This window comes from Mycteria americana, chromosome 20 (assembly GCF_035582795.1).
Source record: "Mycteria americana isolate JAX WOST 10 ecotype Jacksonville Zoo and Gardens chromosome 20, USCA_MyAme_1.0, whole genome shotgun sequence".
In the NCBI taxonomy this organism is placed as follows: domain Eukaryota; kingdom Metazoa; phylum Chordata; class Aves; order Ciconiiformes; family Ciconiidae; genus Mycteria; species Mycteria americana.
The window spans coordinates 5,641,135-5,666,015 of record NC_134384.1 but is presented as its reverse complement, the minus strand read 5'-3'; the positions used below and the strand labels follow the sequence as shown (position 1 = coordinate 5,666,015).

At 42.3% G+C, this 24,881-nt stretch overlaps 2 protein-coding genes across 8 annotated transcripts in view; one reads left to right on the top strand and one right to left on the bottom strand.

Moving 5' to 3' along the window:
• Positions 1-6,876, top strand: part of KCTD20 (potassium channel tetramerization domain containing 20) — a 30,466-nt gene extending 23,590 nt beyond the window's left edge. For all 7 annotated transcript variants that reach the window (XM_075521861.1, XM_075521862.1, XM_075521864.1 and 4 more), the window contains 5 exons: positions 454-556; positions 1,070-1,190; positions 2,134-2,331; positions 2,826-2,936; positions 3,548-6,876. In XM_075521861.1, the coding sequence (XP_075377976.1) occupies positions 454-556; positions 1,070-1,190; positions 2,134-2,331; positions 2,826-2,936; positions 3,548-3,840 (826 nt within the window). In that variant the 3' untranslated portion in view covers positions 3,841-6,876. The remainder of the gene's footprint in view (positions 1-453; positions 557-1,069; positions 1,191-2,133; positions 2,332-2,825; positions 2,937-3,547) is intronic.
• Positions 6,877-8,749: 1,873 nt separating this feature from the next.
• STK38 (serine/threonine kinase 38) lies at positions 8,750-24,632 on the bottom strand. The gene is made up of 14 exons (XM_075521858.1): positions 24,407-24,632; positions 22,416-22,548; positions 20,059-20,110; positions 19,778-19,900; positions 19,123-19,206; positions 17,110-17,233; positions 16,059-16,213; positions 14,837-14,939; positions 13,844-13,905; positions 13,180-13,297; positions 12,858-12,981; positions 12,040-12,135; positions 11,693-11,787; positions 8,750-11,120 (listed from the first exon to the last, which is right to left on the bottom strand). The coding sequence occupies exons 2-14, from the start codon at positions 22,544-22,546 to the stop codon at positions 10,990-10,992; spliced, it is 1,398 nt and encodes a 465-aa protein (XP_075377973.1). The 5' UTR covers positions 22,547-22,548; positions 24,407-24,632; the 3' UTR covers positions 8,750-10,989.
• Between the last annotated feature and the right edge of the window lie 249 nt (positions 24,633-24,881).

Sequence of the window (24,881 nt, the reverse complement as noted above, 5' to 3'; positions counted from 1 at the left end):
AGCCTATTGATGCAACAAGCAGCACTCCTTTTCTGTATTGCCAGCACTTTCACCCATCTCTGACCAAAGGGAGCCAGGTTCTGTTGGGTTACTGACCCTTGCACAGGTCGTTGTGTAAAACAAGGGACCAAAAGGCACGCAGTGGTTATCTCGCGTAGCCTCTGTGGCTTTATTGCCAGGGTATTTTCTGACCCAGGGTTGAATGATCTGTTCCTTTGAGCTGTGGCTTGTTCCATACAATACAGTAGCTATAGCGACAGAGTCCAGCTCTAGGAGGACTTAGCTGAGACAGCTCTTGTGCTTATTTACTATGTAAGAGATTTGAGTATAGGTTTCAAGTTACTGTATATATGTGTCACTGCTGGTTTTGTTTAACCTCAATGCACCTATTGGTCTCTGGAATTAATGTATTTAAGTATGCTTATGCACTTACGTAGATTTTTATCTGTTCAGAATGTTTGGACCAGGAAGAGAATATAATTTCACCAGGCCAAATGAAAAGGGAGAATATGAAATTGCAGAAGGAATTAGCTCAGCTGTGTTCCGGACTGTGCTGGTAAGGAGATGTTTGCAGTTTGAGAAAGAACAATCTGTTTGTCACGTGTGCAAAACTGAGCCATCTCCCAGGCAGCTGCACATCCCCTAGGACATACTCGTATTACTGTTTTGCATTGTGATTTTTAAAAAAATCACAGTAGACTTTGGTACAAGTCAACATTTCAGGTATTTGCTCATGTTGCTTTTTACCTTTCTTGTGTCATGCTGTTGTAGTTCCTGAGCTGTGTCCTGACCTTGTGGTTGCCTATAAATGCATATTGCATATGAGATGTTATGAAACCCTATGCCATGGGAAAAGTTTTAACTGGAGCTCACCCTTTATCAGACCCAAGAGGTTCCGCAGAGAGACGTAGATTCTCGGACAAGCAGGGCTGTTTTTACTGTTCACAGAGCTATATATAGCCTCTGTAACTCTCATGTGTTGGTTAACAAAACAAAGAACTAATTAAAAATGATCAGAGTCCAAGATATTCTTAATTTTTCTCTCCAAAAACTGTCCTTTTGTTTGCAGGATTATTACAAAACCGGAATCATTAACTGCCCTGATGGGATTTCCATCCCAGACCTTCGAGACACGTGTGATTACCTCTGTATAAACTTTGATTTCAACACAATCAAATGTCAAGATTTAAGTAAGTATGGAGAGAAATCAGCTCTTAGGAGATCATCTGCATGGTGTTGAACACTCTGATCCTGATTCAGTGCAGTTCTTAATCGTGTGCTTTAGTTTAAGCATGAAGGCATGGACTCCACTAGGACTAATGTATGCGTTGCGTTTAAACAGCTTCCTTTTTTGCTGCATCAATCCAAAGTGAAGTGATTGAATCCTGCAGAACACAGGCACCTTGCTCAAAAAAACAAATTGAAATTGTAAAAATTCTAGTATCCTCTTGTAACGGAGGCTGAGGAGAAGAGCTTGCTGTTACAGCCAAACCAAATGAAGGCTAAAACCAGCGTTATAACTCCTATCTAAAATGTACCAGAGAATCGTGAATAATTTAAGCTAAAGGATGATAGGCAGAGCAGGAACCACAGATACCAAAGTTGGAAAGTAGTAGAGAGTTCCTAGTCATGAAGGGATCTGATTGGGAGCAGCTTTTTGGTGGGTATGCTGGCAAAAAAGTACTTTTAACATAGGCAAATCTGTGAAAGGCACTACACTGAAATGGGGGATATGGTATCATAGCACAGGCTGTGGGTGGAATTTCTTACCCTGTCCTCTGATGAGTGATCACAGAGAAAGCAGAAAATGTACTTTCAAGGACAGAGGTTGTTGCTGGAAATTTGAGTTAAGTATCATAATGAATTAATTATTCATTCTATTACGGTTTCACTGTATTGATTGGACCTTGGTGTTTTTTTAATGGTAATGTAATGGTTCTACAGCGTAGTTTGCATCCCATTTGAAATGCAGTCTCATACATCTAATTTTGCCAATTCTGGAGCTGGAGACTGTTGATGCATCTGAACATATGTTAAGGAGTTTGTGCTCTTGAATGTATCTGGAAAGAGTAGAGCTGGGACATATTTTCATACTGTGTAAAAAAGCTCATCATATGATTTATGTCTCATTAGGTGCTCTGTTACATGAGCTCTCCAATGACGGTGCTCACAAGCAGTTTGATAGCTACTTGGAGGAGCTAATTCTGCCTATAATGGTGGATAGCGCAAGGAAAGGGGAACGTGAATGCCATATTGTCGTGCTGACAGATGAAGACACCGTGGACTGGGACGAAGATCATCCACCTCCAATGGGAGAGGAGTACTCGCAAAGTAAGGGCTCTGTGTTCAGTGCACACCCAGACATCTCACCCTAAGGAAGGGACCCATTGCCCCAACAGCAGTCTTCCTCCAGGAGGAGATGCTGGCACATGGAGTCCTGTTTCGTATGTTCCTTCTGAACTGGCTGCTGCTAGAGGCAGGATACCTGGCTAGTTAGAGCTTTGGTCTGACCACCTACATTGGTAATGACAGCACTCACTGCATCTTTTCCTTTTGTTTGCCACATCCCCCTCAGCCTTTTCCTGGCTCCCTAGAGAGTGAATACTCCTTGCTTTACACACCCATCACCACCCATTCTATCCAGACTGTAACGTCTATCTCTACCCTCCCACCAAGGAAGTGTAGCTAATCCCAGTGATGAGAACAGACACCTGAAGTAGTTCTTGGAAACCAGACCTCGTTTTTGGCACCCCCACAGCTGAGCATGTCAAAAACGGGTGAAGGTCCCTCCTTGTGGATTCTAATCACCTTTTTTATTTCTCAAGTCCTTTACAGTTCCAAGCTGTACAGATTCTTCAAGTACATTGAGAACCGTGATGTTGCAAAAGCTGTATTAAAGGAACGGGGCCTGAAAAATATTCGCATTGGCATTGAAGGTAAAGTATTTCTTCAGCAAAGGAAATTCTAAAACAGGTGACTCCATAGTCAGTAAAGCCTGGTTTCCTCTGGACTCCAGGCATTTCCTGTTTTGCTCGGTGTTTTACTAAGCATTTATTTTTGTGAAACTAGTAGAAGCTGGGCATCTTTCTTCACCTCTACCATGTTATACTGAAATTGGACAGGAGGCTTAAAAGTTAAGGGAAAAATGAGAGATACAGAGCACATACCAGTAAGCCTTGTCTCTTTAGGACCAAGCAAACCGGAAAGGGGAGTCATGCTTCTGCCTGCTGATCCAAGCGTTCCCTTAGGGAGCTTAGAGAACATGCTCTGTCCTGGGAGACTGTCTTATTTTTATAGTAGCTATGTTTGCTCACAAAATGGCCAATGCTGTGCAGCCATTGATTGTATGACTACACACAATGCCGCACCCTCTTTTCAGGGGAAAAGAAAGCAGTCTTCTGCAAGGCAATGACATGGAATGTGAGCATTTGTCTACTAAGTGCCCCCTGCCCCATAATCGCTCCTGCCTGGCTGTTCTCTGATCCTGTTGTCCCTTTGCGCAAGTCAGAGGTGTGTAGTGCAACTGACTGGCTGTCTGTGTTTTCAGGATATCCCACCTGTAAAGAGAAGGTGAAGAGGAGGCCTGGTGGCCGGTCAGAAGTGATATACAACTATGTTCAACGGCCATTCATCCAGATGTCATGGGAAAAGGAAGAGGGCAAAAGCCGTCACGTTGATTTCCAGTGCGTTCGGAGCAAATCTCTAACAAACCTGGTCGCTGTGGGTGATGACGTTTCAGAGGACCATGAGGTTATAATGCATCACCCCCCACAAGTAGATGAACTCGACAGGCTAAACGCACCCTTCTCCCAAATGGCTGTTAACGATCTACCAGATTAGTCGCGGCTCAGGGTGGATAGTCCTGCTTGATGTGAGAATGTCTCAGCATAGTTTCATCCCAGGTGATGGAACACAGACTCCTGCAAGGTGCTTTGTCCTCGTTCATGCTCTTACTACATTGTCATATTTCAAGCATGTTAATAAAGAGCCACACTCCATAGTCTAATTGGGCAATCAAAAGCAACGTCTCCTCAAACAAAGAGAAATGATGCTGTTTGTTTCTACTACAAAGGCTTCCAGACCAGTGAGTGCTGAATATTTTACCTAAACTTCTAAAAGAAGAGCAGAAGTATTTAGAAACGTCTTGTTTGACATGAGAGAGGAAATTCTGGGCCTGTCAAGACAAAGCTTTCCTTTACCATTAGGCACTTAGCTTTGCTTTTGTGATAATCAGTTACAAAGGACCCAACATCAAAGCAGGACAGATGATACTCTTTCATCAACCAGCAGAAATGTAGCACAGTTGTGACAGCAAAATACTGAGTGTGGAGGAATGAAAGCAAAATCCTGAGCGTGGAGGAATCTGTTTACACTGCCACCTGGCTTTGCATCCAGCATGTTGTACTGCTGTTCTAGGGAAGGATGAACTAGTTTAATAAGAAGCATATGCCTGTTCACAGGAATTTCCCATATATATTTCTCCGTAAGATGGAATCGCTGTTTTTAGGGCTGTTGTCTGTTAAGTTCAGTAAAACGAGTAGATCATGCTGAAGGAAAAAGCCAAAAAGAAGAGACTGTACTTGATATTTTACCAACAAAGTAAGTCTGTTTAGTAGCCTGATAGATGTAAGAAGCTTTCTAGACATGACTGTGCATGCTAAAGACTTTCAGTTGTCTCCCCCATCCCGCTGCTAAGACGAAAAAAGCCAGTGGAGGAGCTCCCAGTACAGACAGTTTACTACCTGAGTAAAATCCTTGGTCTCATCAACCTTAGTCAGTCAAAATTTCTGTAGACTCTCCCAGAAGCATTCTACTATTGCAGCTTTAAAAGGCCAGCTACTTTCTTCCCAATTTGGAACTGGCTGGACCATTTTGCTGTCAGGCAGGTAAGAAATACCAGCAGTAAACCAGCCTTCGGTAGAGAAAAATACACATGCCTAGGAACAACTTTCCTTCGCTGCTCTGAATACATAATCCTAGTCTGTGTTTAAGGCTCTGTTCATTTTGGATTCAGGGCCAACAAAGCTGCGACTACAGGTATAGACACACTCCAGGCTGGTTTAGCTCAGTTATATTAGAGCTTAGCTGGTCCTGTTCCTGCAGTATGGAGTTCCCTGTAGGCTTGCTTACCTGATTAGCAGAGAGTTCAGTACTGCCACAACCGAGCTGCACATCAACCACAACAGGCCTGCCTTACAAAGCTGTCATTTCTGACGGCTGTGTAGAGGTTTTACATACCCAAAGCGGAGTACTTAAACATGGTGCTGGTGCAAAGAAAAGCTGAAACCCATTCAAAAAGAAAGAGAGGGAGAGAGGTCTCTTGCAAAGTTGTTAAGTTCAGGTCAGTTCTGCTCTTGCAATTGACTGCTGTTGAAACCTGTACCACTTACGCATTGAGTTACCTGATCATACTTGGCAAAATAGAGGTAGGTATAAGTCTGCCCCTAGCAGGTTTAATCCTTTGTTGTCAGGGTTGCATCATCAAGCAAATTTTTATTATTCTCCATCTGTCTGCAAAGTGTATGGTAGGCTTAGCATTGAAGATTGCTGTTACTGTTTGCTGCTAAGGATGTTTGGTTTTTTCAGTGTAAGTAACATGACAATATCAAGCACAAATTTTCTTGAAGGTTTATGAGTGTTCATTTCAGTTACAAGTAACAAAATCTCTGCCAAGGCATATACTTGCTGATATATTTAGTTCCCATTTGTATGGATACAGGTTCCATTCTTTGCAGTGTTTCTGTTCTTAGCTTCTTTCCTAAGTGCAGCAAATAGATTTCTTCTTTTTATAAGTGCCTATGGGAAGATTTCCAAAAGTGCTTCAGGACCTCCTGAGAGTCCCAGGGGTTCAGATGCCCAGGTCCACCTGACTACTTCTGAAAAATCCTCCCTGCGTGTCATTGGATCAGTATAGAGAAGTGTCCTTCAGTATCTGCGCAGAAATGGCATGCAATCACTTTCCATTATTGCTCTAGATGAATTTCTATTTTTGTAGTAGAGAAAGGAAGACGTATGGACCATTAACCTTCCAGCTAAGGGCCAGACCAAACCCATTACCTGCCTTGGTAACGAGCCCTTCCCACAAGTCAAGCAAAGGCACTGGTGAGACTGTCTGCCCAGCAATGATGGAGCTTGCCCGCAGGCCTTATGGATTTTTTTTGGTGTGTATTTATTTTTACAGCAGTGTAAGTTTTAAGTAAATGTGTATTGGTATTGACCAGCTGACTCGGAATTGGCGTTTACACATGTTCTGCTCTAAGGACTTGAATGTGCATGTTCTTGAGCACTACCCTACAGGACTGTGTCAAGGCATCAGATGCCAACAGCACCTTACGGGATCTGACAGCTAAGTACCACATTCAGCCAAAACAAACCCCACCAGCGTCCGTCCCTGAGCCGAGTGTCAGCTAGGCCGCTTGAAGGATTTGGCCATTTTATTAGAAATAGTGGCCCCAGGCACTTAACTTCAACAGGCCATTGCCTGAGGGTTAGATTGTTAATGCCATGTAGGAACTTGTTGGTACTGTGTGTAATCAATTGGGACCTTCAGCATGGGACGGAGGTATCCAGCTTCTGTGATTTCCATGCAGTTTTTATCACTCCAAAAGGCCACTGTACTTAATTGGCTTTCCCAAGTAATTAAAGATTAATTTTGGTTTTTGGGGGTTTTTTTTGTTTTTTTTTAGTAGAGTGAGTTTCATTAGAACACTAAATCAAATTGAAAAAGTGTGTATTTGCTTTTCCTCCTCTCTCAGTCGCCTACTATTCAGGTACAAGGTCAAGTTTTGTCTTACTCTAGATATACTGAAGTATTACCTGTGGTGTGTATGAACTACAGCTGTATGGTTTCTTTTCTGTATTAAAGTATAAATTATATGTGGCTTGTTTGGCTCTTTTAAAAATTGTTTTAAATGTGGCGTAGACAAATGGGCAGGGGATAGATTGCTAGAAGGTTTTGTTTCCTTGCTTCATAAGGTAAGTGTGGCTTGTGACCCCAAAGTCTTAGAAGTAGTTTTGCATCAGACAGAGCCTGGTTAATTCGGCAGGGACCTCGTGCCGCAGCTGCACACAAGTGTTGTGCTGAGGGGACCTTAAAAGTTTACCAGCTCGTGGCAGTGATGTTCTAAAAGCAGCACATAGCACAGGTATGAGACAACACTACTTAACCCACAAACTACGCAGCATCTCTAACAGGCCCTAGTGCTATTTTTGGTTAGTATGCTGTGAAAGATGCTCTCCACTTCTACCTACTTCTGTCTTTAGAAGAAAACAGCTTTGGAGCAGGTCTGGCTTTTATTTTCATCTTCAGTGTTGGATGTATTTCAAGGGTTTTCTGGATGAATCTTGAGAAAGTGTTATCACTTACGGAAGTGATAACAGGAACTTGTACTCAACAAGTGGAGCTGTTGCAAATGTCAAGCAATGAAATAAGAACTGCAAGTCGATTTTAGCATGTTACAAACCGGTAGAAAAAAATGAAGGGTCAGAGCTGCTTCCAGTGCCACTTGCTCACTGCTTATTATCCCTTTTAAAAATAGAAAGGGGAAAAGATTAAAAACAACTTGCCCTGAAGTTGGTAAACTGAAGTGACATTTACACAATGCAGACACCTAGGCATGAGTAAGGCCAGGGTCATCCACCCTTGCCAGGAGGCAATTCTGCCAGAAAGGTTTAATTCTTCTGAAGATCAGCACTGTCTTTCACCTTTAATAGGGGGCTCATTTCTTCATGTCTGCTGTGCAAAATGCAGTCTTCAGCCCATGAGTTACCACTGCATTCTCATACCCAAGCAGTTCATTCTAAAATCAGGTTCAGGTCTGGAAAAAAAAACCCAACCTGAGAGATTCCAGTTTGTAAAAAACAAAACATACTGGCAAAATTGTGTTTACTAAGAGGATTTTATTTACACAACACAATGTAAAGATGGCTCCATAAAAAGTTGGCTCCCCCAGCAACACACAATACACCTGCCAAATCTTACAGTGCAATTTAGTAACAGCTTTTAAATATTTACAGAACACTTTTTCAACTTACAGGTTAAGGCAGAGTCAGGGCACAGTGATAAGAAACACTTAGTGCAGTTTTGTGCTAGGCATGATACAGAGGTGAACTGGCAGCATAACTCTTGTTCAGATCCGTTGGAAATTCAGATTGGAATTACTCCTAGAAGTCCAGCAACTGCCTGCAGCTTAAAAAAAATAGCTAAAAGATACATACAACCTCAATACACAAGCCAGCAGCTAAAAAAAAAATGTTTGGCTAACATGGGAGATGGAACAGGCATACAAACCTCTTATCTCTTAGCAGTGAAGTATGGATCCTGGAAAGAAGACACTGTACTTTTTTTCCCTGTAATGGGAAGCAGGCTTACAATGCACCTCTGATACAAAACCTACCGCTGGAAAGGTGTGTCCAGAGAGGACTATATTCAAAGACATCCAACTTCTACTGAAAGCCAACAGGAGTGAGGTACCCAACTGCTCCTTGTGCCTTTGAAAAACTTCACCTTTAACTCAAAAAGTGAACTATCTGAGGTCTCAGAAGACTTTAAAACACATGCACTAAAAATGCACAATACATATTATTATATAGGGGTTTTTTTCACAGCAAGTTATCACAATGTACAATTGTATAGCTTCATCTTTGGTATTTATAAATAAAAATGCCAGTCCCTTTTAGTAAAGGGATAATAATGCAGCTACTCAAAATCATTTATTCCTAATCCACAGCAGCTTTAAAGAATTTCGAATATTTTTAAGGCAGTAACTAAGCTGTTAGGAATTTAAAAAAATGTTTTGACATTAATACCTCTTAGTTTTCCAATGGTTTATAAGGCAACATTTTCAAATGGCTAGAAGAAACTGCAGGATAAGGAGATAGAGCAATCTGAGAAGTTGGTATCAGTCCTTCATAAAAAATAAAAAGAGAGCAGAAGGTGATATTACTGACTAGTTGATAAAAAGCCTGACCCTATAAATCATTACTTGTTAGCCCTTATTCATCTGAGTAAGCCCTACTGACTACAGTGATGATCCTGGTACTTCTAATTAAGGCTGTTTTTGCATTTCAGCTTTGTAGGATCCAACTGATATCTAAACTGCTTATGGCAACTCATTAAACTAGGACACATACAAAAAGCACAAGGGATGGTCAGGGGGAGGATGCTAACAAGTTATCACCCAGTTTTAGCTACGTACGGTACTTTCAGTCCCCCAGTCGGTCCTTCATGATGGCACTCAGTTCAAAAGACACCTAAGTAAAAATTCCCTAAAAGCACCTATTAAAAAAAAATTTCACTACAAACTCATTTTCTTTCATTTCCTAATCTAGAAAGTTAGGACTAAATATAAGTGAAAGCCTTCCTTTTACTTTGAAACACTGCTCTAGCTTTGTTTCTAAACAGCTGCTTTTTTTTTTTTTTGTCTGTGCTATGTAGCTAGTGTTCAGCACCAATAAAAGTTTGCAAGAATCCAAGACAGTTCAAATTGATAGATGCTTTTAGAAACCTCATTAAATTTATTTTTTTAAAAAAATCTTAATTGCAAATTAAAGACTGGTACCAGGCAGGCCCAAAGGTTAATGCCACCTGCCCCTGGAAGTGCAGAGTTAACTACAAAACAGATGGAAAGCAGAGCTCATGATTATAAAAAGGAATTACCAAAAGCTCAACCGAGGCAGAATCCTCCCTCCCAAAATGCAGTCGTGTTCCGAGAGACGCTTAAGCAAGGAAAGGCACTTGGGGGCTCTCCTGGAGAGCATCCTGATCATAACTGAAAGTACTTTTATCACGTATATTAGGCAATATTCAAAGAGTGGACATGGTGGGTTCCACTGCCCCACAAGTGACCTCATGAGGCACCGTCTCTCTGGAAGACTACGGGGACACATGGTTCAGCCGTGACAGCAAGAGCAGCTCTGTAAGGAAAAGCCAGGGAGGCCTCTCATCAAGATTCACAGAAGAATCTGATACTGTTCTGCTCAAAACCAAGAGCAAAAAGGCCACAAAAGATGGTTTTGTCTTTAAACCGATGAACACGCAGCAGATCTTCCAAGTGGCCAAAAGATGGCAGCAGCAGGAATGGGAAGCCTCACAGCTGACCCCCCTGTATGCAAGATGCCCACCAATGATCAGGTTAAATGAATTTCCCTCCCTCTCTGCTCTAATTCCAGATCCACCTGTGTAACCCGCTGTAGTTTTTATTATCTGCATTGTTTATAGATCCATCCTGTCATACAGTAACTGAAAACAGTTGGTGCTGGAGGAAGGGGCCCGTTTCTCCTATGACTGTCTAGAAAAGAAAACAATTTTTTAATTTAGAAAAAATATTAAATGGCTTGAGGGTCACTGTCTTAGTACCAAAAGTAAAGTGCACCGCAACTGGAGGCCACTGCGACAGAGTTGAGAAATGCTATTAAAGAGGCTTCCAAGTAGCATTATAAAAACCAGCACTACAAACTAAGGTTAAGGCAATACAAGTTGTGTCCTTCTACTAGATCGTTTCCTGGAGAGTTGTCTATCTCAAGCTTTAATTATTGCTTTGTTTCCTCTGTACTGAAGTCCTTAGCCACTGGGAAAACAGTGCTGGCAGAATTGGCAGATTGAGTTTGTCACTTAATGCAGGACTGGCAAAACAGTCCATACAAACATCACGTGCTTTGCAACGTCCAAGTGAAGGCTTGCTCTCATCTCCCGATGGACTGTACAATCTGGCGAAGAATTTAAAAAGAAAACAAACTCTTGCTCCTGAAGCAGCAAGACGTGCTTGCGCAGAGATGATGCAAACATTTTGTGGAATTTTTCAATGGCGCAGAAAGAAAAAATCCTTAGTAACAACCCAGGTGTGTAACAAAACAGGGTCCTGAAGTTTTCTCCAAGAGTTGATAGCCCTCAAGTTTTCTTTAAAAAAAGAAAGAGTTCTTTTATGGGTATAAACCCAAAGTACAGGAACGGAATTCCACCACTCAGAAGTTGTCCCAGGTAAAGATTTATTACTTTCCTGCTTTCATATAGGATGGTATTGCTCCTCGGGCTGTCAGACCTTCAAAACGCTTGTAGGTGTAATTGATAAAAACCCAGTCTTTGTTCTTGTAGTCAGTCTCTGGATGGTTGCTTGTTGCCACTGATAAGACACAGAAAAATAAAATCACCCTTTGAAGACTGCAAAGTTTATTTTCGTACAAAACACTGGATGTGGAGTAGGGGAGAATCCTTCTAAAGAAAGAAATATCATAAATCTAGGCATTCAGTTTCACTCTTCAACCCGATGGAGCAAATGTGTGAATACGCTTTGACACGTAAATACAAGGATCCTTTAGAGATTTACACCAAAACATATCGTCCCCTTCTGTCCCACCCTCTCCCTACCCCCTATACTAAGCGTTAGACATGGTAGCAAGAGTTAGCCAATACCAAGAGGTACTCGCAGTGAGATTTGTACTTGCTGGGAGCTCTGCCTCCTCCTAGAGATGCCCTTCCTCAGACAACTCCCACATCATTCACAAGTCTGCATCCCATTTCCCGAAACCCAAATTATAGCTTGCGCACCCCTGCCCCTCAAGACTACCAAGGTAACAATTTGATCATGATAAAAAACTAGCCTCTAGTAAGATCCTTGCTCTGACTAACAGGAAAGTTACATTATTCTATTGGAGAAGACAAAGGATTGCTTACATGCAGAATCAAAGCATTTACCTGTGGGTTTAAGGATATCAGATTCTGGAAATTCATCAAAGTTCGAGGTATCATCAATGCTTTTAATTTCTATTGAAATTGCAGCAGGCCTCTCTCTGCCAAGAAGAGCAGTTTCAGCATTAAGATTTCAAAGGCAGAAGAAAGCAGGATTCAGCCACTTTCCATTTCTTAACAGAATCAAAGACTGAAGGTACCTAAGCCTCAGCAAGCTTCAGATAAGGAACAAAATACTCTCACCCACACCTAGATGTAATAAATGCCAGTCAAGCTGCTCACTTCTGTTGAACAGGACTAGCTTTAAACAGTCCACAGAGAAGAGCAGCTTGCTTTTCTGCAAAGCATCTTACCTGATATGTTCCCAATCAACCCCTTCAAAGAATGGGTTACTCTTTATTTCCTCCACACCAGATGCACCAATTCTGTGCTCCCATTCACAGCAAAATCTGGGATGGAAGGAAGAATGAAAATGAAGGAAGAATGAAAAACGAAAGCATTCCATCCAGAAATGGAACGACTTTCTGAACTGAATCTACTACGCTTTCTTAACGTATAAATGGAGAAGGTCAAGAACTCCCACTGCAAAACCAACACACAAAGTTATGCTTAGGAATGTCATGTCAAATGCTACAATTAAGATGCGGTATTCTTTCACAACAGGATAATGTGCCCTTTCTATTTCAGGACCAGGAGAACATATAAAGCCTAAAAAGCTAGACATTTATATTTCCGTCCTGAGAATAGATACATGATTGAAAATACAAATGAAAGAGCAAGAGTCAGCATGCACTGGGACACATTTGTATGCTCCAGTGCATACAATGTCAGAACCATTGCTATTGTAAGAAGCTAGCTCTGGCAAAAAGATTAAGTTGCTTCCACGAGAAGCTCACAGACAAAATAAAGAGCAGAAACATTCATATTTTGCCAGACTAGCAGCACTTCCATGGGAGCTCATATAGGTCGGTCAGGGCTCCACTAAATGACCTCTGAGAGACAAATGTATTTGACGAGGGAGTTCGGCATTTGATGCATGTGCATAACAGAGTATGTAGCTGTCACAAGCATCAGATTTTTTCACGTGAAACAACCTACAAGAGGTACATAGTACAGTTTGCAAGACAAGAAAATTAGTACAATATTAACTGGCAAACCATATGGTTGGCACCTTAAAATAAGATCCTTTGCTTTATCAGATATTGGAACTTCTGGAGGAAATGTGAGAGTCTCTTTCCAATTCATTACTTTCTTATATGTTTCTTGAGGAGTCTCAGAACAGAATGGTGGATAACCTGAAAAGAAAGAAAAATACAATCTTGTATAAAGCAAAAATAGTTCCTGTAGTTACTGAAGTCTACAGTGCACCAGAACAAACCTCACAAACCATGCAAGGAGCGGATGCTTTGAGAACCTGACCCCAAGCACGTAAATAGAGCTGATGTCCTACACCACAATTCCTGCCCAAAACTTGCGGGCTGCCTGTTCCTTACCAATCAACATCTCGTACATGATGACCCCAAGTGACCACCAGTCACAAAGTTTGTTGTATCCAGTCTGCATGAAAACTTCAGGGGCAATGTAATCCGGAGTACCCACAGTAGAAAAAGCCTGGAACAAATACCATCAGTTAGGCATCTTTAGAGAAAACTGCCTGATATGGAAGTGGGAACTTATGCAACAACGGTTATTTTGAGGAAGACACCAGATTGTCTCCAAGATCCTTTAGCAAAGTTGTTTAAAGCCTTTATTTCAAGATATGTAGAGACAAAATCAACACGTTCATGTGAAAGAGTCTGAAAATACCATCGGGGAAATGGGGAAAGGTACCGCTGTCTATATACGCCTTGGAATGGGGCATTAGCCCTTTGTTATATTGAAAGTGGCAAGAACTGTTAGTTTTAGCTGGGAGGCATCAGACATCAATGTAAATAATTATGGCAGTGCTATCTCAGGAACATATGTCACCAGCTGTTCAGCAGATGGACGAAGGACAAATTAGAGTCATTCCTCTTTTTAAGAGAAAAAGCATGAATCTTCTTATTTCGGCATTATTCAGAACTCCGAAATGGATTAATGCCTGTCATTTAAATACGTGTGCCAGTTGAACGCAACAGCTCAGCAGAGAACGTTTCCAAGCAGGTGAAACGTACTTACCAACTGCCGTCTGTTTCTCTTCCAAGTCTCTGCTTTCCTTTTGGAATTCATGTTCTGGAAAGCTAAAGGAGATGGGAATATACGTGACTGCATCCTACTGGTCACCCAACATACATTTTTACCCCAAAATCATTACACCAAAAATCTCCTTTACGACATCAAAAAAGGTAGCCAGGGGCTGGACAGCCAGCCCATTTTGTATCCAGCTGTCCTGGTAAGAGGTACAGTCCCCAGGTGCTCATCGCTGGCCCCTACGGCCGCAGTTTAGCACCACAGTGAAGCTGGAGCTGTTTGTGGAAGCACACCTTAATTCACCGCACTGAAGATAAGCCACATCAGCAGAGATGAAGGATTTAACCTGCCTCAGCCTTGCCTTGCTCAGTTTACCTGGCACAAGCTAAGGGTGCCTGCAATGGCAGATCAGAGCGGTCAGCAGCCTCTGGCTGACAGCGAAGAGCAAAGCGAGGGATGTAACCTCTTCCACCAGCACAGATGGTTGCAAAGAGACAAAACTGTCAGTACCCAACTGTCAGCAACTTCCAAACCTATCTAATATTGATAAAATTTTACAAAGCCTTTCATTAGCGATCCGTGCTTTCAGTGTTTTTTTAACTCCACGATCAGAGTTATTCCCCTTGACAAAATTACTGACTATTCAAAGAGAGTCACTTATTAATTTCAATAACACATGAGATACAGCTAGCATCTCCCAAGTCACACTGAGTTTGCACTCGAGGTTTATTACACATGCAAAGGCAGGCTACAGCAGAGTCTATTTCAAAGACAAACTTCTAGAAATGAAGATGTTTATGTACCTTAAAGTAACTAAAGTTATTTTTATAGATAAGGTCTACAGAAAATCAAAATTACGCCTCATGATGCAATGTTGATTATTAGACCCCCCTCAGCAGCCTTCTAACCTCACATTGAAATGAGTTATGTCAGGCACCGACAGCAAGTACACAGATACCCTTCTGAAGCCAAACAACTTACTGAAGTCACTAGGAAGACTATGGTTCAAGTTTCTATAAAATTCTGTTCTGTGGGCTTTCTTTAGTCCAGTACACAGACCAAAATCTGAGAGTTTTACGTGGCCCTAGAAACATTAAAAAAAAAAAAAAAAACAAACAGTATGAGACACTATCATAGCAAATAAAGTTTTCTACTACTTCCCCTCCCTTTATTTTGTATAATAAATAGATGCATTCTTTTTGCATTCCTTGTTTTAGCCTAAGACTGGATGTATACATAGAATCAAGCTATTTATACTTTCATCACTACTACACAGAGGAAGCCCAGTAGCTATTTACTTCAAGAAATCTCTGCTCCTGCAAGCTCCTGACCGCTTCAGAGTGAAAGCTCCCTCCAGAGGGAGCTGTAGTCCCTGGATTGCGCGTTGACCCCAATAGCTAAGGAGAAACACCTTAACCTCATGGATTGGATCTGTCCTAGTGCATAACGTGTGACCGCACCAACTATGTGCGATTTTTAGATGTATATCGAAAATATACATACTTTTCAAAGTCCTAAATTTATCTACATCTAGATGTAGGCACACTGAATTACATCAGTAATTCCAACAGTGCATTATTAGCTAGCTAGTGGTAAAGTAGAATTATTTACTGTTGGCAAACTTTTTCCAAACAAGCTGAATTTTAAGCAAACTTGTAGCGAGCAGTAGAAGGATGGTGAAACAATCAAGCTTTCTGCAGACCGCCTCCAATAACCATCTAGAAGCAATCGGGTAGCCTGGCCAGCCTTCAGCAATACATCCTGATTCTGAGGGAGATAATATCTCAGTTTTCAGTCTCGCTAATGGAACAGCTACATCCTTTGCATTTGATGTGATCATCTACCCAACAGTTGGCAAGCGTGAGCATAACAGATGTGAGACCAAAAGGAAACATCTTTGACTAAGAGGGGAGAACTGAAACTGTGTGTTTTAAACTGCGGCTGAAATAACTAAAAATAGCTTAAACAACTGTCAGAAAAGAGCTCCTAAGTAAGGTACGAATACAGCCGAAGGTGGAGGAGACGTCTTTCTTGGGTTGGTTTTTTTCCCCCCAGCAATATGGCAGATATGCCCTCAAAAGCTAGAAGGAAGAGGGCTAAGAAAGAAGCACCATCTTCTTTCGCAACTGTCAACACCAGTTCAGGTCAATATTAAAAATTACACCACCTATTTACTACTACCCAGCCAGTGGTTAGTACGTACCTTGCTATCCAGAAGAAGGTTGTCTGGTTTTATGTCTCGATGGATAAAACCCAGCTGATGAATAGAATCGATGGCTAGCACGGTCTCAGCTATATAGAACTGTGTCTCTTCTTCTGTTAGAGTGTCTTTTTTCATCAACAGTGTCATCATATCACCTAGAAGCCACCCACATACAGCAAAGGTAAATACAAACAAGCACACCAACTCCACTCTCGCTAATTTTGAAGATATTTGCCAAGAAAAGGATTAAGCTACTTAAAACCTCAGGAAATCTAAACTGATTTCATATAGAGCAACAGAGTTCCCCAGCACCTCTGTGACAAACTCTTCTATCTCCCTTTGTATCACTGTATGTGGAAAGACTTGTGCTGTAGTTGCATTAAACTTACTGAGACAGCTAAATAGCATAAAGATGAAATAGCAGTACAGAAACATCCCTTAAGAGTCAGCTATGGGCTGCCACTCTTCACTACACATCTGAATCACAGACTAAAATAGATACTTTCAGCTACAGAGCTGTTAGAAAAAACAGATTGCATTTGTGCAGTGTCATCTCAGAAAGCATTCTTGTGGTTTCATTAGTCACATATATTACAGGCTTTCAGTATAACTTTCTTCTTAAGTGAATTACAGTAGCATTATCATTCAAGGACAAACAGCATCATCCTCTGAAAAAGGGACCTTAAAAGTTACTCTTGCTGCAAGCCAGCTAAAAGCAAAAGGTTAGAAAGTCAAAAGCTGGTTATGTTATGGATCTATAGATAGCCAGTGCACAGTAAGGATAAGAACTAGCAGAACATTAAGGCCAAGTTTCAAACATCCATAGCTAGAAGACCCAAGCAGATGACCTCGAGCCTGACCCAAAGACCTCAGCACCCTAACGCCTAAAAGCAGAAGGCTTTACAATGACTTGTTTCCTCACAAAGTGATGTCCAGTACAAACACCACTGGATGGTAACCACCTACACTCTCGTCCCAGACTACATTTGTAATTAAGAAATTAGAAATCCACAAACAAGAGGAAAGCAGTCTTTTGATTTCAGGTAGTTACCTCCAGGCAGGAACTCCATGATAAGGTAGAGGTTTAGCTTGTCCTGAAAACTATAGAACATTTTCACAACCCACAGACTGTCTGCCTCCACTAGAATGTCCCGCTCTGCACGAATATGGCCAACCTGGAGATACACATATGCGTTTGATTAATTACAAGTCTATGTTTTATTACATGCATTTATTTCACAGACAATTCAAGTATTATATTGAAAAGCATCAAATATCGAAAAGACAGCAAACTACTGCGTGAGGGCAGAAACACCGTCAAAACTTCAATAGTTTCACCCCTCAATATTTTTAGGTAATAAAAATAGCATAACATGTTCAAAATCAAATCCAAAAGTCATGCTTCTGACAACAAAAAGGTGAGAAGCTTTCACAGCTATATTTTTCACAGCTATTTTGAAAGCTATAATATAGCTTTCACAGCTGTATTTTTCCAAAATGTTTCTTTCCCCCCTCCCAGTCCAATAAATCGCATTGAACACCAACTCCATTTTACTCCTCAGCATGAAGATCTGAAAGACCCTTTTACATCCTAAGTTTCCACTGGAAAGTTTATGGGGACTTTTGCCTTTGGACATTTACACTTGAGTAACTTTTATACTTACCGTGTGACTTTTGCTGCCATACAGTGAGACAGATGTAGGAAGGCAAGAGAACACTAACTTCATTCTTTTAAGCAAAAACTCAAGCTAGATAAATTTAAACCACCCTCCTGAACAACAAGGTTCCGTACAGAAAGATAACCCACATTTATGTTTTTATTCTTTCAATTCTTAGGGCATTTGGGTCCCCTTCAAATCAGAACTGTACAAGTGATATGGGACACTATAAAAGCACTTATCTTAAAACCACTTAGATAACAGACCACTCCAAAACACAATTTATTGCCATGGGAAGATTCAGGCGGAGAAACATATGGTTGATTATAAAAATAGGTTAATCCTATACATAAAAATATCTCAATTTTTGACAAAAATGTCTAATAATTAGATCTCTCAAAATCTAGCTCTTCTCGAAACGGTTAGCATGCCCTTCAGATACGGCCTCAGCCTATTCCCACAGATGTCCACCACAGCACTAATTTAGCAGTGCCGCATAAAGCTCGTGCGTGGACACACTGTTTGTTTTTTAAACAAGTATTTTCAGAAATGGAAACCAGTTCCTGATTTTATGAACACACACGCACACAGTGCTTCCTAGATTCATCCCAGTGCTGAACAAGAAAGGATTGTCTCAGACCACTGTATTTCCAGAAGTTAAACACGGCTACTTTATGTCTCTCCGAGTCAGAATTCCAGCATTCACATCACTTCATATTTGTATCTGATTCCATAAATCAGAAAGGCAGTAAAACACCAGTCTTGACATCGATACTGAATCATTTGCACGTGCGTACGTGTAACATACATCATCGTAAAATGAGGAACAACGTAAATCAGACACATAGAACTGTCCTTCTCTTTCACTGGAGAAAGACAAACCTAGTCCTTAGAAAAATGCTCTGCTTCCCCATGTTTTCAAGTAGAAAGTGAGGTCAGTCCTACCTTGCTTCAGACTGAAGAGCCTCTTAGAAAAAAGCATTACAATTGCAGCTTCCATTAAGACTAAGCAAGACGTTAGAGGTTGTCCGAAACACTGTTCTGAGCAGTCAGTTACATACAATAGCCTGTAACTACTACTGTAACCCTATATATATTCCTCAAACTTCTGCATTGTTCAAAGGAATGTTAAAAAAAACCAAACAAAAAAAAACCCCACAAAACAAAACCGCCAAAAACACCCCCAAAACTTGAAAGAGCCCACTATAAGACAGGTCCTTATGAATTCATACGAGATTTTTCTGACCTATTTCCTCGATAAAAAATGAGGAAAAAACACCCACATAACTTTTTAGCTAGTAAACCTAGACCACAGATGCCTACTACTCCTCTCTACATGTCACAATTACCTCCCAAAGTCATCTAAAACATGCACGGTAGCTTTGCTACTCAAGGTGGCTACTCACCTGCTCTTTTTCAAGCATATCAGCTTTACGTAGTATTTTCATTGCATAAACGTGCCCCGTATCTTTCTTCTGGACAAGCCGCACCTAGGAAGTACGCAAAAACTTGAGTCAAATACAGCATTATCACTACAACTCTTGACAAATTTGGGTATCAAGCCCTTGGCTTCCATTTAATGAAATCATATCGGATTATAAAAACAAAAAGCATTACACAGTGCGCAGTAATGGCAAACAAGTTCTGTTCATTCTAAGAGATTAAATCATGGCAACAGAGATGACACATTGAGCAATCATACACCTAAAGCAGAAGGTCCAAAGCCGCTTTCTCTGAAGAAGGCCACCGGAAGATACTACTGCAAGGGGCCCTCCAGCTCTCCCTCCTCCGTAAGGCCAGCCCCGGGAGGTCAGAATTACACTGCCAAACTTGTATTTAGCTTGCTCATCAAGTCCTTGTCAACAGCATTCATGTTCCTTTAAAGCACAGAATGTTTTTAAACCAGCATTTATTAAGCGTAAAGACAGATGCACATGACTTAAGCTAAAAATCAATCTCCGGTTGTTTCAACATTTATTTTTCACTTGTATAAACTATGCAGGTCTTTAAACGTATTTTTAAATGGCACTGCTATTTGTTAGTCATCTTTTCTGGACTTACCTCTCCAAATGCTCCTCTGCCTATTACTTTTAAAGACTCAAAGTCTTCCAAACCAAGCCTTGTTCTCTTTAGGCGAAGAAACTCTGTTTCCTTTTGTGCATGTGCTGACCTCCTGATTCTTTTCTAGAGTTTAGGAAAAAAAAAAAAAAAAAAAACAGTGAGAATTCTGCAGGTGGGCTCCATAGAGGTCACAGCAATTCCAAGTAGAGATCCCAGATCTCCATTTATAAAAGAAAATCACTTGTATTTAACCATTAAGATAATTTTCCCATATTCATTACCTCTTCATCTTTTAAGCCTTCTTCTTCCATCATTTGTTCTAGCTTCTTTTGTCTATAGCAGAGACAAGTTGGAAAAATAAAGGTTGAATCGTTAACGTTGTTTCTCAATCACATGCACGTATCCCACACCTCTGGTCTATGCCTGCTGTGAAAGGAGGACATAATGCCAGCAAGTAACAAGTGTAAATGATATATAAGGGAGGCTCAGACAGAGATTAATCAGGGGATTAATTCTGAAGAATCTAATATTACAGCTTTACCATTCTAGCCTTGTCCTCTCTGATTTTGACAATCTAAACCTGTCTCAAGTTTCACATCTTATTCGAGTGTATGTTTTCATTGTATACGAATGTAGATTGAGGAGATCTGGGTTCAATTCTTGTCTCTCTCTTTGACAGCTGAGCAAGTCACTTAAGGCCAGAGCCATAATAAATATTTAAACACAAAGACTCACTTATTCCAGGGAGAATTGGCTATTTAAACACGTCTGTGGATCTGCACTGTAACTTCTCTGGATCTCAAACTCATCATATGCAAAATGAGGAAAGTTACTTTGTATTTCCTCATACCCGAGATACTCAAAATATTTGTGAAGAGGAAACACGTCTGTACACATTCTTCCCCTTAAAGAATCGGAAATATTTACAGCCTTAGTACAAAATTATTATTTGGGAAAAAAGAAAAAAGGAAGCAAGACTTCAGAGGGGGGAATGGCTTCAGGGGACATTCATAACTATTACCCTCCGGGAACTTTTTCCCAACACCAATCATATTAATAGCTGGCTGGACTGGGATTGGTGGTTTGGGGTTTTTTTTCTCTCCATGTGTGTTTTTATTGGTATGACATTACAAACGTACTAAAAAATTCCTTCTCCTTATGCAAGTCATCCTTCGCAAGATCCTCTTCCGGTCTCCTGTGCCACTATGCAGCTGCTGCGACGTGATAATATTTTGGATTATCGCCTCCACAATCAGGCACATTTAAATCGCTTTGCCCTTATTTAAGTACCCAGTGAGCCCTGTCTGGTCATCTCATTTCACACTCAAAACACGGACTCCAGTCGCAAAAGACGACTGCTGCAATACGCAGAATTAAATAGCTCAGCGTGACTGAGCGATGCTGAAAATTCCCCCAAATATCCGTAATAGGTCCTAACTGCGCTTCAGTGTACATTTTGTCAACACCATTTAATCTCCAAATTGCACACCCACAGACACATCTACTGTTAAAAAAAAAACATGTAACTTGTAAAGTCCAGTATGTTTCTGCAGACAAAAGTCTTGATCCTAAACAGAAAAAAACCTGTCCCTGAGGTTTTGGGAGTAGACAATAGCGCTCATAATAAAAAGCAAGAGCTATGCAAAGAGAAAGAAAGGAATTAAATCGGTGATGTTTTCTGTTTGGATTAGACCTCAATCTCTCATTACTAATTTGAAGCTTTGAAGCAAATATGTATGCAAGTTAGTATTTATTTCTAAATTGCTTCCTCATTTCTGCAGTTATTGTAGTTAGCAGGCATTCCTCTTGGATCTAGTTCGGTTTTTGGCAGCAAGTCTGCAAGTGAACAAACCCTGAACCTTTTTGAAAATTCTGATTATAGACTACATGGCACGTTGGGAGAACGTCAGAAGTCCCAGTGCTACAACTTGAGGGTTATTCAGCAAATTAGAGGGTTCCAGCCAAAGGAAAGTAAAAGTAATACTTCTCAGTTAAATCGCTTGTTGTATTTTGACCAATATATTTAAAGAGATGCCATAGGTTCAGCTAAGTCACAGACAAGAAGTTAAACCTTAAGTGACAGTCCTTACAGCAATCCCTCACTGTCTTTGAAAAGATTATCTTCCTTTATCAGCTGACTCGATCACACATTATAATCCAAACTGAACCTGAATTTATCTAGCTCTAGAATGAGTTTTAAATATTACAACCAGGGACATAAAATGGGAAGAGGCAACAGAACCGAGATAGGCAGGATAAACATCTGTAAACGTTGGCTTTCTACTGCAGAACTGTACTCGAATCATCCCAAGTTAGTTACTACTTAGAGGCGTAATCAAATATATGGGTTTTTTAAAAACTTGGTAACAGTCATCTCACTTTTGCATTTGCAAGCACATTTCAATCGGTTGCAGAAGAAACTCAGAAAGCTCCAGCCTAAGCTACCGTGGGATTCAGAAACCCACCAGCTGCCTCTGGGTGCTCGTGCCAAGCCCCATCGAGGTGCCCATCTTGGGAGCTTAGGTACACGCTCAGCAAAGATCGTCTAGTTTTGCTTTGGCTCCAGAAAACTAAATGCAGTTAATACATATTTTTGGCTCTTACCCAGTTTGGGAAAGGAAGCAAGGAAGATTTTTACCTCATCTCTCGTTCTTCATGCTGTGCGATGAGATTGCTGTAGAAGTTTTCTAACGTCACCTTTGTCATCGTAACTCGCTCCTTGGTGTGATTACTCATGGACGAGCATGGTGTTGGGCCTGTCATTGCCATGGCTATTAGGAAAGAAAAAGGGAGGAAACATTTAACATTGTAAATGACAAATAACCTTCAAACAGGAGCTGCAATCAATTAAGTGATGCTGAATCACAGAGTTAAGATTTTAACACCAAACGCTAACAACCCAGTTGTCTAAACTAAGACTAAGTAGGGAAGAGTCTTACAAAATAAAAGGTGCAAGTCAAACTTCCTGTTTTGAACATTTTTGATCTGAAAATAAGAGGGAAGGAAACTTAAGAAACGTGATGCTTCAAAAACCACAATTTCAGGCAGTACTGCAAATGTTTATTGCTCCCAATAAAATCTATCTTTACTGTTACAAATTCAGAAATATCACACCGAAACATCTAATCCAGAAGCTCCTCTTCCTATGACCCTTGCAGAAATAACTCCATCGGTTGCCTGCTGTCTCTTCTGCTGCAAAATTTATCAAAATCCTGAAAGCCAACCCAGTAACGGAGCAACTGAGGAAGGAGAAAAAAAGGCACTTAATTGCTTTTAAGCACTCTCGCTTTTACTAGATGCTTTCACACAGAAATCTGGCAAAATCCAGAGGACCACTGCCTTTGAACAAGCTGTAGTTTAAAAAAATAAATAAATAAATAAACAAACCCTAGTGTAAGTACCCTACATTTACATACTGGATTCTCTTAAGAAATAAATATATCAGAGTATGCCACTTCCAACCGGTAGCACAGTTTCAGGGCATATTTGACAACCCAGCTCCACTTTCTAAAATGCATTAAAATGCAATGATTTCAAGCGTAAAACCATCTCATAGTCTAGCTCTCCCCGTCACAACGTAACGCACAGTAAGGTAACCGAGTTTTGCAACTCTTACTAGAAATTGCAGACAAATATAGGTTAGACACACACTTCCCGTTTTTAAATGCCTGGGCGCCGGCAACATTTTATGAGTTATTCTTTTCTGTTTACTTTCCACAGCTCTTTACAAGGCATCATTATTGTGCCTTTGCAAGTCGCGTCCTTTACAGACACCAACTATTTTGTTTGCTGCGCTTACAGGCTCGTTCACAGAAAAAATAACAGCGTGGGAGCCGGTAAGAACCTCCAGCTATATGGTTTTTGAGATGGAGTTATGTCTTTACGGAGGAGCAGCTCTGAGTGACACCACGCGAGTGATGGGTCACATTCTCCGTACACCTCCAAGGAGATGGCACGCTACATCCCCGCGTGCTGTAAGCGGGTAGGGGTGAAAGCCGTGCCTCTGGTTTTCACCTCCTACAGAACAGAATTGAAAAATTATCTGACAGAAGCAGGTTACAAGGGGGTGCAAATAAAAAAAAAGGGAAGAGGAAGACAAGAGAAAGTAACCGGGTGGAAGACAGCAGTGCCAAAGCACCTCTGGGCGCTCGGGTGTCCTTTCTGCGGGGACCGGCGCTCAGAGCCAACCGACCCCTACCCCGGCGACGGGACGGTGACGGGGCAGGATGCTCCCGGCACCCGGGCTCCACCAGAGCCGGGCGGGGGCGAGGCAGCCCCCGGGGGCGGCGGCTCCGCGGCCCTTCGTGCGGCCCGACCCGCCGCGCTGGCGGAGGGGCCCGGCAGCATCACCGGGAGCGGACAAAAGGGGCCCAAGCCCCCCGGACGCGGGGGAGAGGGGTGCTCCCGCCGCCCCCGGGCCCGCAGCGCGGCCACCCCCGGGGAAGGGACCCGGCCCGCAGCGCCGCCGCTCCCAGCCCCACCGCACCCGGGGGCTTCGGGGGACCGCCCCCTGCTCCCCCCCGCCCCGGGAGCGGCAAAGGGCCCCGGGGGCAGGGAGGAGGGGCTGCGGAGCACCGGGCGGGGGGGGAACACGGGGGTCGCCATGGCAACGAGGCGGGAGCGGCTTACCGGAGCCCCCCGGGAGGGGGGGCGGCGAGGAGCCGAAGGCGGCGGCGAGGGTCCCGGCGCCGCCAAGCCAGGCGAAGCGACTGCGGAGAGGCGGGGCGGAGCTGGCGGGTGGGGGGGACGGGACCGGGGCGACCGGAGCCCCCGCGCCGCTACCGCCGCCCCCCGCACCAACCGCGACCCGGACGGGACAGGCACCCCAGCGACTGCCACGGCACCGCGCATGCGCCACCATCCTCCCGTCACCGCCCTCTGCCCGCGGGGCGGTGCTACAGTGCTCCGCCCTCTCTCGCCAGCGGCGCATGCGCCTGGAGGCTTCGCGCCAGGCCGAGGGGCCCGGGGGGGCGGTGTGGGCCCTGGCGCATGCGCAGTGTGCTCCGGGCCCAGGGAGGTGCGGGCGCACCTGCGGGGTGCTGGTGGAGGCCCAGCGATGTCGGGGGTGGTGACATCCACGCGTTTTATTTCAAATCAGCCTTTT